Source organism: Somniosus microcephalus, chromosome 3 (assembly GCF_052327205.1).
Source record: "Somniosus microcephalus isolate GS21.2 chromosome 3, FLI_Smic_1.0, whole genome shotgun sequence".
Classification (NCBI taxonomy): Eukaryota; Metazoa; Chordata; class Chondrichthyes; order Squaliformes; family Somniosidae; genus Somniosus; species Somniosus microcephalus.
The window spans coordinates 346,908,318-346,921,188 of NC_140989.1; the positions used below are offsets into that span (position 1 = coordinate 346,908,318).

Below are 12,871 nucleotides of genomic sequence, written 5' to 3' on the forward strand. Positions count from 1 at the left end.
GAATGGTGGAATGAATGGCTTGTCTCATCCACATTTAGTTTGTGACTTACAAATTAAGTGAAATGGTTTAAGGAGAGTTATTTTGACCAGCACTTTTCTATGAAACTTTGGGTGGGTCTGCATGTAAGACCAGGCACACCCAATACCACAAGCAAACCTCTTACACAAACACAGTAACTTCTGTCAACAGGTTCTAGGAGTATTATCAAAACTGGTTTAATTTCAAAAAAGAAAAGAAAAACATTAGTTAATATAATAGATACTTAAATATGACAAAACTCTGTGGAATACATTAATTTATTTAAACAGTTCTCAACAAAGTATTTTAAACAGTATCTCAACAGTGTTTTTAAAAACAAGAATCAAAAATCAACGTGTGCATAAAGATCATTAATTCAAAACCTTGGCTGCTTTTCACCCTACATTCTACTTTGCCTGACAACTTGCCAGTTACAACTTTAACCAGATCCTCACACGCTGTATACAACTTGAAAAATTTTATGTGCAAGAAAAAAACCCTCCTTCAATCGTTTGCCTCTTTACTCATATTTGAAATTTTCCTCACAAAAAGCAGCAGATCTAAAATTACATACAAAGCAAAAGCATTACAACATTACAAACTGGATCACAGTCTGCTCCAGTTACCTAACTGCAGATATACAGCTATGGAAAGAGTAGCTTTTCTATTACATTCTAGCACTTTCACAGTTAAATCGCTGTAAAAAATTAAGACAACTCAGATCATACTTAGTGCCTACTTGGGGAGATTACTCTACATAGCATTGCCAATATTTTCATAGTGGTTTACTTCAATAATGTACAATAAACAAGATGATGTGCCACCTTGTTGCAGGGAATTAGACTGCCAATTTATAGTGAATTTACACTTTAAAAATACACACACTTAATACAAGGAAGCATGTTTACTTCAGAATTTGTTTTAATTTTTTTTAAATAGAGCTTTTTAAAATCATTTAAACCAAATTCTCCTGAACATTTAAAGGTCATTCCAGCTCATTTTTGTTAACTCTGCCAGAAATTATATTCACTTACCAGGAATTCACAATGAAAAAGGAAGAATTTTCTGTTGCACAATGTCTTCCTTTTTTATTGCAATGAAAGGTTTGCACATATTTATGATGGTTATTCATCTTAACCTTTGTAAATGGCAGATAATAGTCAGACAATGCTTTATGTGGTCGGCATGTGCAATTTGGTTTGGAAACATTGTAAAATATTTTGTTATACTAGAGTTTAAATGTAAATATATTGCTTCCAGCAATTAATACAATGGATATAGACAGAAGATAGTTTCACATTTGTAATTTCTACACAGATAACTGAACCGGATGGTAGCACACAAATTTGGGCCAAAGCACCAAATTATATCTACATAGTTCACCACACTTCCGCTCAGTTTTACCTAAAGGTCAATTTTTCAAACTAACAACTAGTCCCCTCTGCAGCATAGATTAAATTGGGCTTCAAATCATAAAATCATTTAGCTCATTTCAAAAGCTACTGCTGAGAACACTTGGCTATTTTTCTGCCATTTGATAAAACTCCCATTTCAAGTGGCCCAAAAATCAAAACTCTTGAATTTGCAGAATATTTTGGGTGGGCAATTCCACGGTTGCTGGATTTGAAATTGGGTAGAGATTATATATTTATTACCGCACTGAAAGAACTACAGTTAGGATCATAGGTTGAATACAGACTTCAGCGCAAGAACACAGTTTGCATTACATGCAGCTTAAAGTATTCGGGGGGGGAAAAAACATCTGCACTTGCGTTACTGCTCAACAAGATAAAAGTGCACATGGTTTAGATTACATACAATATCCACAAGAGTCAACATATCCACACATTGACTTGAGGCCACACTAGATTACAGCACCTGCACAGCTATTCTGTTCAAACAGAGCTTTGTATGAACAAAAAAGTTATTCCTAAGAGTCGACCAGAATGAAACAAAAATTACAAAATTCTAATGAAAAAACATTCATTTCAAATCAATTTCATTAACCAATACAAATCTTTAGTATTAAAAACAATATAAATATTGACTGAAATTTTAGTTGCACAATTCCTCTGGTACAGTATTATAATATATTTATATACTAGGTATGACTACATCAGCAGCTGGAGTACCGAGAGAATACATAAGTCAATCAAAATTGATGAGCTGCCATGAGCCTGCAACAAATGTAAGCCTTGAGAGACACTACTGGAAACAATGGCAGTCAGCAGATTTAGGCACTCTTCTGTTAAAACAGTTGATTTAAGGCAGCAGCTGTCTAGTGAGATAGTGGCAAAATAAACGGTTGATGCGTCTTCACAGAGCTCACGATGCACATCTCATGGCTTGTGCCCAATTGTCTCTCTCCACCGTGAGCCAGGTTTGTTTTCCTGAAGCCATATGCTGTTTTTCAGTTGCGTTTCCATTGACTCTTAGTCTTCATTGATTAATCCAATACTCGAAAAAAAAAATATGCAGGCCAAAAGCAAGGAGGGAGGAGAATTCATAAAGTGTACACAGACAACAATGAAAAGTTGCACCTACTGTTTTGTCAGAGCTCTTCAACACTGGCAATCAACACGCCACTATTACCATGCAGTACTGGTAGCAGCACAAATGAAAAATGGAATGGAACTACAAATGTGAAACGTTTAGAAGGGATTATGCTAGATAACATGGGGATTGCACATCAACAAAACAGGCCAACCACAGTACAGTCTAGAAGTGAATATTTAGTGTGATTTACGAAAGCATGCAACAGCATGTTAGGGCGAGCATGTAGGATGGCACAGGCAGACAGCACTATATTTTAAAAATACCATCTGATGGTGAAGCCATTTTGAATGTACTTCACCTGGGTCAGATAAACCTTTGGCATTGATTAAGACCTATGAAATACTGTACTGTTGATTCACCAGGTACCATATGAACTGTAGTTAGAATGGTATTAATAGTGTTAGTGGCAAAATCAACCAAAATCAAACATGCAGTTTCCTCCTCCCTCCTCAGCTACCAGCCTCAATCTTTCAGCAAGTGCCTTTCCCCACCCCAGAAAACAGCTGCATGCAACCTCCTTCAATGCCTCGCCCAAAGTTTCAAGAACCCACACACCAATTCAGGAACCTGCAGTCCAGGGGGGAAAGAAAGAAAGCACCATTACTAAATTCAGCTGGGACAAACAAATTATAAATAAAGGTAACAGGAGAAACTCTACAAGTTTTAGCTAAAACTCTTTAACCATGAAACCCCAAAAGTACCACACTTGCACCCAAGCTTTGAAAGATGTTAAGTTAAATTAGTTGAAGTCAGATTTTCATCTTGGTAATTGGCAAAATAACACTCAAGTAATAACAGAACATTTCTTGGGTAAAATGCAGAATAAGTTTCCATTAAAAAAAAATGAAACATGAATGTAATGAACGCTTTAATGCACCCCACCCCCACCACCAGTACTCAAAAGTTATTTATTGTGAATCACTTAAAAAAATTGCTTGAAAGTTACAAATAAAGAAAAGTACCGTTAGTTTATAAATCTAGATTAATACTTCTAAAGCTAAAAGTTTATATTCCAATAAAAAGTCTGAAAACCTTGGTTTCAATGATCGATTAAAAAAATATAAAACACCAAGAACCTCCACCTATATACATATATACAAAGGTTAAGGCATCAAGAAGGATAGAAAGGATTAATGATATCATGTAACAATACTAGAGTTAAACTGTTTCCAAATACACTACTGTGACATGGAATAACCCAGGGTCTGCATTCCTGCACAAAATCTAACTTTTAAGAACAAAATATCAATTAATAAGTTCAGCTCACACGGTGAACAGAGAATTATGCAGTAGGAACACAGAAAGTGTAAGAATTCATACTGTTAAATGTTTCTCCACTATTCCTTTAGCTATTTAAATTAATACATTTCCCCCATGAGTATAACTGGATTTCTGCAGCTTATATTTATATATAGGTCACTGCACCTTTACTGCTTTTCTCTAGAGTAATATCTACATATGATGTTGGCACATAGCCTTCTTGTCCATTCTGTTTGCGTGCTCTTGTCCAGCCATCTCCTTTATCTTCTTCAATAACATACAATACCTCTCCTTCTTGCATTACTAACGTCCCTTCATTTTGTCCTGCAAGAGGAAAAGAAAGACAAGTTTGAAATGTACTCATTGCAATGTTGTCGTCCTTCACTCAGTCTTAGGGCACAGGCGGCCAGTTGGCCCATCGCACCTGTACTGGCTCTTTGATAAAGCTATCCAACTTGTTCCACTCCCCCGCTCTTTCCCCATAATCCTGCAAATTTGTCCTTCACATCAGAACGTTTTTGTTCATTTGTGGCTGTTTATGGAAAACCATGGAGACAAAGTCAGTTATACGTAGGACAACTGATGAAGTTCTCAGCATACATGTAGGAAACCTACAGGTTAATGCAGCCGTTTGGAAATCTGAAAACAAAAACAGAAATCTCAGATCATCGGGCAGCATCTGTGGAGCAAAAGAAGTCAGTCGACATTTCAGGTCCTAAGATCCTAATCGCAGGACTGGTCTGAGAACGGGTGATTAGACCTGATAAAGCTGACAAGTCCACCTCATGAACACCAGTGGCACACAACTATGCTGCAGCTCTCGAGGGTCATGGGCCCCGAAAATCTGCAGCCAATCATGGATACTCCCATTATCATTTCCTCTCTCTGTGGGGCAACACTCCACCGGACTAACAACAGAAAATGCTGGAAAAACTCAGCAGGTCAGGCAACATCCGTGGAGAGAAATTTGAGTTGACGTTTCGGGTCGAAACCCTTTTTCAAAACTGGAAAGAAAAGAAAATAGATCGAAGGCAGGGCTGCGATCGAACAAAAGAAGTAAAAGAGACAACAAAAGGTATTCGAAACCAGACGAGATGGTAATAAGCCGGTGGAGACAAAAGACAGCCGAGATTAGGTGTGAAGTGTACTGGCAGGTAAGAGACAGCTGCCAGGTGGGAGAGAGAAACAAAAGGAAAGGAAGACCCAAAACAAAGGGGTGGAAAAAATTATAAGTAAAAATGTAATAGGGGCCGAGGTTATGATCTGAAATTGTTGAACACCAGACTATCCAGCATCGATATTATAGCCCCGATACCCAAGAATCTGCTCGAGTTTTCAAATAACACTTTGAAAGTCATGAGAGACAAAGTAGGGCCACAGAAGCATAGAAGGAACCACAGGAGTTGGAGGAGGCCAGTTGGCTCAATGTGTCTGTGTTGGCTCTTTGCTGGAGCAATCCAGAACTGCTCCTCACTGTCCTGCTCTCTGCACACTTTCCATTTTTCTTTTAAACAACAATTGAGTTACTTAAACTGTATCACAGACCTTCCCTTTTCTTTCCTCCCCTACCACCCTTCCCTGCCTCTGCACTTGCTTAAAAACTATTACAGCTTTAAATTCTTCCATTTCTGACAAAAAGGCATCGACCTGAAACGTTAACTCTGTTTCATGGATGCTGCATGACTTGGAGTATTTCCAGCATTTTCTGTTTTTATATTATATATTGAGTTACTTAAATTGAGTTATCTCTAACCTCCTCCAGCCCTACTACCCTCAGAGAACTCTATTCCGGCCTCGTGCATCCAGATTTCCTTCGCCCCACCATTATCGCCATGCCTTCAGCTGTCTAGGCTCGAAGCTCTGGAATTCCCTCCTTAAACCTCTCCACCTTTCTCTCCTCCTTCAAGATGCTCCTTAAAGCCTACGCCCTTGACCAAGCTCCTGTCCTAATATCTCAAGTGGCTCGGTGCAAAATTTTGTCTGGTAACACTCCTGTGAAGCGCCTTGGGACGTTTTACTATGTTAAAGGCGCATATAAATGCAAGTTGTTGTTGTTTAAAACAGATATGGATGACAACATCCAACTCCTCTATCCATTCATCGCTCACATAGACTCAGACTTGGATATCTGAGTATCAAATTACATGAGAGGTTTTTGTCACAGAGTGAAATTATCACTTTTGAATGGAGTATTGATTTTCTTCCAAATGTTACTCTTGAATATTCCGATTATAACTTTTCTCACCAATGTGACAGCATTACGGATGTGACTAATACAGACAATGAGAGGGGCAAATGACGATATTGGGACTGAGAATGGCAGACATAGCATTAAAGGTTATGTAGCCTTAAAGTGGCAGTACACAAAAAAACCTCATCACTGGCAATGGAAAATCCTAGATCCACCCCATGGCACGAGCAGGACAAATATAGGGCTCGAATTTCCAAGCCCCGTGGAGGTGGGTAAATTGCAGAATCGGGGGGCAGGAACCCATCCCGCCCCCGTGCCAATGTCCCAGGAGGCGGGTATCCGACCTGTGCTGGGAGCCGCCTCCCCGAGGCGGGAAGGGGATTAGTGGCAATTAACTGCCTGTTAACAGGTAGTTAACAGGCAGTTTTTCGCCTAATCCCTATTTTTAGCCCTGAAGTGTGGGCTTCCCGACGGCTCCGAACCACGCCAAGTTAATGAGGTGGACCGCCGGTCTGAAGGGGTTGGAGGGGTCGAGATGTCCGTTGTACAGGTGAGTGATAAGTGCATGTGTGCAGAGGTAAGTGTGTGAGGTGTGTGCAAAGTGTTTTATTAAGTTTTACTTACCTTTACTTTCTCCTGCAGGCTTCCTCCCTTCAGTTCTCGGGAGCCCCCTCAGTTCACCGGCACAGAAAGCAGAATGGCCGCTGAACTATCAAAAGCTGCAGCATTCTGCTTTCTGGTCTGGAGAGATCTCTAACTGAGTCTGAGCGGAAGGACTCAAGTTAGAAGACAGATCGTCAGTGTTTGACAGCTTCACACAGCTGTCAAATGCTGATTTTTCATCTGTCAAAAGCTCTTGACAGATGAAATGTCAATCGCTGACGTCACCAGTAACCAGGATTCCCTTAATTGGCCTGCTGAGCCCACTGGGCGGGCTTAACAAGGTCAATCAAGGGAAAATAGCGTGGGTTGGCCACAAGTCGATGGAGGCAGGACAACAACCCAAAAAGTGGGAGTCCCGCCTCCATTGACAAAATCCAGCCCATAGTCTTTCTAATGCTGTTCTGGCTCCAAAAAACCCAGGTGAAGAAAGAACTTGCATTTATACAGCACCTTTCACAACATCAGGACACCCCAAAGTGCTTCACAGTAAATGAAGTACTTGTGAAGTGGAGTCACTGTTGTAATGTAGGCAAATGCAGCAGCCAATTTGCAAAGTCCCACAAACAGCAATGATAGAAATGACCTATAATCTGTTTTAGTGATGCTGATTGAGGAATAATTGCTGGCCAGAACACTGGGAGAACTCCCCTGCTCTTCTTTGCATAGTGTCATGAATCTTTTACATTCACCTGAGGGGGCAGACGGGGTCTCGGTTTAACTGCACCTCCAACAGTGCAGCATTCCCTCAGTACCGCACTGAATATCAGCCTAGATTATGCCTCACGTCCTAAAGTGGAGCTTGAGCCTACGACCTTCTGTTTCAGAAGCGAAAGTGCTACCACTGAGCCAAGACTGACACCTGGTAAATTCAAACAAAGTCAGTAGGAATCAGTTTTCATTTGGGATACTGCTTAAACTCAAGAAAACAAGTGTTTAAAATAAAGAGACTGTTAAACAAAAGGACAATTCACAATTATTTACACAGTTCATGAACACCATTTTTGTGAGCCTCAATGGCCTCCTTAACCTGACTATAAGTTGGATAGACATGATTTTAATAAGTAGCAATTTCTGTATCAGAATTCTACATCACCACAGTTGCACAAATTTAAAAAGCCACCATAATAATGGAGAATGTACAGATAAATAGCAAGCATTATTATACACCTATAATTGTCACTGTCCAAGTGTGGCTGGCCTTGTACAAAAGTATGTTTGATATCAAATGATCGATGGATTATAGCGGAATGGTATTCACGGGTTACCACTGAAAACGCACAATAAGCATGGAGTGTTGAAAATCAGCTCCTTTTTGCAGAAAAGCAGGTCTAGAGACGTGCAGTCGTCCTGAGCACGGTATCAGCACAGTGCACAATCCTGAGCACGGTATCAGCACAGTGCACAATGTGCAGGTATCGCTGGACCCGATTTTAGGTAGGAAATTGACAGGTCATTTTGGCATTTTCAGAGGCAAATTTGGAAAGAAATAGGTTTTGACTGATTCACTACCCAAAAAACTGAGGAATTTATGGTGGAAATCGTAATGATTCTTTAGTAATACTGCAAAGTTGTGCTTGCACTAGTCATCTATTGATAATGTTAAGATTTCAGCTGTTCTGAATGAACCCTGCTGTTTTCTACTCTCATGATAGGCATTGCTTTGCTGAAATGACTACTTTCTCCCAGAAAGAATTGCACATTGCCTTTACCAACTGAGCTATTGGAAGAGCTACATATACAGTTTGAAGACAGGTCCTATGTAGATCCAACTCTCACTACACTACAGCATTTTCATTTTATGTGGAAAGTTGAGAAAATAAATGGTTTACATAGGATATACGGTACAGAAACAGGCCATTCGGCTCAACCAGTCCATGCCGGCGTTTATGCTCCACTCGAGCCTCCTCCAGTCTTTCCTCATCTAACTCTGTCAGCATAACCCTCTATTCCCTTCTCTCTCATATGCTTATCTAACTGCCCCTTATATGCATCTATACGATTTGCCTCAACCACTCCCTGTGGTAGCGAGCTCCACATTCTCACCACTCTCTGGGTAAAGAAGTTTCTTCTGAATTCCCTATTGGATTTCTTGGTGACTATCTTATATTGATGGCCTCTAGTTATGCTCTTCCCCACAAGTGGAAACACTCTCTCTGTATCTACTCTATCAAAATCTTTAATAATTTTAAAGACCTCTATTAGGTCACCCCTCAGCCTTCTTTTTTCATGCGAAAAGAGACTGAAACTCAAGATTTACTGCCAGAAATTATATGATCAGGAATTTGTAATTTTTAAAGATTCACATTCTGGTTTCTAAATGATTATAGGATCGTACTCAGAAAATAATCTGTGACAATATTATACAAGAGGCAATAACTAGAGCAGATATACCGACACCATAAAATTACAGAAAGCTTGCAGCACAGAAGCAGGCCATTTGGCCCAACATGCCTATGCCGGTGTTTATGCTCCGAACGAGGATCCTCCCATCTTACTTCAGCTCACCCTATCAACATATCCTTCTATTTCTTTCCCCCTCATGTACTTATCTAGCTTCCCCTAAAATGCATCTGCGCTATTCACCTCAACCACTCCATGTGGTAGCTGGTTCCACCTTCTAACCACTCTCTGGGTAATGAAGTTTTGCCTGAATTGGATTTATTGGTGACTACCTTATATTTATGGCTGCTAGTTTTTGACTCCCCACCAGTGTGCACTTCTCTACATCGACCCGACCGAACCCCTTCATAATCTTAAAGACCTCTAACAGATCATCTCTCAGCCTTCTCTTTTCTAGAGAAAAGAGCCCCATCCTGTTCAGTCTTTCTTGATCATTATAACCTCTCAGTTCTGGCATCAACCCAGTAAATCATTTTTTTACTCCTTTTACAGTGCCTCTATATCCTTTTTGTAATATGGAGACCAGAACTGTGCACAGTATTCTAAGTGTGGTCTAACCAAGGTTCTATACAATTCTATTCCTCTAGAAACAAACCCCAGTGCTGTTTTTTATGGCTTTGTTAACCTGCATTCACTACTTTTAATGATTTGTGAATCTGTATCCCTAGATCCCATTTAGACTCATTTTCCAAGGAGTAGGTGGCCTCCTTATTCCTCTTACCAAAATGCGCCATGTTACACTTGAACTGGAGTTTTACAATCTCGCAGGCTCACTTTCCAGATCATTAAGTTGGATACCACATTACATTCCACTTTAACTCCTCTTCGCCCACTCCCACACTCTCAGATCTTGGCTCAGTTCATTGAATATTTTTTCGTCTCCATTTTGTCATCAAATATAACTCATGAAGGAGAACAAAGTAATTTATTAAATCTAGACATAATTAGAATTTATGCAAATTATTTCTTAAATTGATACTTCATTGCAACATGTAATGACTAATTGCAAAATATATTTTACCTTGAAATAAATTCTAAATTCTATTAAAGTAATTCAGAATAGCTCTTGCAATGCCTTTGCTCTTGGCAGATAGGATTGGTGTTGAGAATTTCCAGAAGCAATACAGATCAAATAAATGCCATCTTTTATGGAAAACGTTGGGTTTTAAAAATAAAGCTCACATAAAATTCAGACGGAACTGAAGATCTTACCATCAAATGGGTACAGAGCTTTGCAGTGGCCAATAGCAGGTAGAGGCTCATCATCTTCAAATTCATCATCAAACTCAGCCGCACGATGTGGTTCTGGATATCTCTGGTGCGTTCTCTGCTCTTGGTTTGGATCATCTGTATAGCTCCCTTCAGGGCTGACGGTAGTGAAATCAGACGACAAGAATTATTAAATGATAAGAAACTTATCTGAAACCATGCTCTCCATAAATATTTAGACTCAACTGTAACTGGGTGCATTTTAAATGTAACTATTAGGTAACAGGTTATTCATGGGAGGACACATAACTTTAATGACCCATGGAATCTTCACCAGTAGCATCAAATTTACTTCTTCACCTGTATTTTATTCATCTAGGCTTTTTGTGGAAGGGAAGCATTGAGAGGATGAACCTTAAATTACTGTTTGGATCGGCGCCAGTAACATCACACTGATTTTTAAATAAATTTCACAATTTTCTTCAGCCAGACACCCTGAAAAAGGCAGTGACTGACACTGGGGTACAGGTCCACTTATGCCAGTCGCCCGCTGGTTCTTTGCTCAAGTGTCCATCCTTCATGCAAGAAATCAACATTAGCACTGGCAAGAATTCAACTTCAAGTTGATTCAACTAACTCAGCAGGCCAGGGATCAAACCTGGGACTTTCCTTGTCAGTATGGCTCAATCAGCTGAGCTTTGAGGCGCTCAACATTATTATAGGTTTTAAACGTTATGCCGTCCACATAGTTCAAAAAGTTTTGATATTCTCCAGTGAATAAGGGACAAGATGCAGGTTTGGAGTGCTACAAAGCAATACATCAAGGGGTTAGATAATATCAACTACAAGAAATAATGTTTGGCAGCTAATTGACATTATCAATGTGTTACTGCCTTGTAACACACTCCCTAAAATGTTACTCTTTATAATATTTACAGTCCATAGTAACCATTCTAATTCTTTTTGGAGTACTGTAGTATGTTTACACCAGCAATGGACGTCACAGCTAACACAGGCTCCCAAAATCTAATCACATTATGCGAACTGCAGCAAGGTGATAACAGGTTTTATTTCCCCATCTATTACTGGGATAATGGCCCGTATTTTCCGATGCCTACAAGTGTGTACAGGCTGTGTACACACCGTAGGGACATCGGAAATGCCGGTTTCGGGCATGTGAAGTGCATGCGCTGAAAACCAGCATTTCCGATCTGTCAAGAATGCCCTTGACAGATTGGACACCTGCCCGGGAGAAGGGCCTCTGTGGGGCCGGAGTTCCGCTTTCTGCAGAACCTCCGCCCGCTGAAAACCCTTAGAAATCTTACGCCTGGTAAAAGCAGCCATAAGGCCTGCTTTCACCAGCATAAGAATTGAAAAAAAGTTTTTATTTTTTATTTTTTTTAATTCCACTCATTTATAATTTAAAACTACTTTTAAGAAAGGTGAGTTTATTTTTAGTCCCGTAAAAAACTTAATTGTTTTCAAAAAATTACATTTTTGTTTAAAATATTAAATTTATTGTAATTTTAACTAATTTTAAAAATGTGATTTAAAAACAAATTTACTTAATGTTTTACTGTCTTTTTGGGGTGATCTCCATTCATATATTTGACAGGTCTTTCTGTCAAGTGTATGAAGGGAGATTCCCTTCGCCTATTGGCTGGCCTGGCCCACGTGATCCCAGGGATGCTTGCGAACCACATGCGCCCCTGGGATACGTGGGCCCTGCGCATTTCGACTTTGGAGAGGCCCAGGAGCGGAAGTGTCCGGACCTCGGAAGCCCTCATGTAAGTTTGTAGATTTTTTTCCGATAGGTGGCATCCGCACGCAGGAAGCCTCCGATCGGAAATGACGGGCCATAGTGTACCCTGTATTTATGCCACAATATGTGCTTCGTGCTAGAAATGGCAGATGCTTCAATATGCTTACATACTACTTGAATGTTACAAGAACTCTACTGGATATTAACCACTGTGTTACACATTTTGAATCGGATGTTCTTCAGTGCTGTGTGATTCTTTCTATAATGCAGTTTTAATTATCCGGCTTCTGTTGATTTGGAGAACGCTTACCAAAAGCTTGTAACTGGAGTCAATTTAAAGCTTTACTGTATAATTTCTTGTTCAAATACCTGTTTTTTTTCAACTGACTAGTTGACTAGTTTGCAGAATAGTGCAAAGAAAGATAACCCCTCAATGCAACTAAAGCATGTGAATTTTAAGTCTGTAAACTGTGCTGTAAATTTCTATGATTCTATGAATTAAATTCAGTGCTGATTTCTTTTAAAAACCAATTGACAAACTATATAAGGTCCATTAAGCTGTGAATGATGTTCTAACTCCATTAACAACTACAGTGGTTGAATGCATACCTCTCTCTTCCAGGTGTTCCATGATGGTTAATTTCAGTAGGACGTTCGAACACAGCACCACCACTTAACCGCCTATCGCCTCTTCCACATGTTCTGTTTTCAACCTCAGAAAGCCATGCCTTAAAGAGATTGGCGTATTATCAGCTTTACAGTCAAATCAACTAATTATGGCTTCTGTTCACAAGAGTCTACTTTAACACTG

General features: G+C 39.7%; 1 protein-coding gene across 1 annotated transcript in view; it reads right to left on the bottom strand.

Moving 5' to 3' along the window:
- Positions 1-281: 281 nt before the first annotated feature.
- The window catches only part of fnbp1l (formin binding protein 1-like), an 85,628-nt gene continuing 73,038 nt past the window's right edge, over positions 282-12,871 (bottom strand). The window contains exons 12-15 of the mRNA XM_085978232.1: positions 12,670-12,788; positions 10,302-10,456; positions 4,001-4,159; positions 282-3,142 (exon numbers count right to left, since the gene is read on the bottom strand). Of these exons, the coding sequence (XP_085834358.1) occupies positions 3,135-3,142; positions 4,001-4,159; positions 10,302-10,456; positions 12,670-12,788 (441 nt within the window). The 3' untranslated portion in view covers positions 282-3,134. The remainder of the gene's footprint in view (positions 3,143-4,000; positions 4,160-10,301; positions 10,457-12,669; positions 12,789-12,871) is intronic.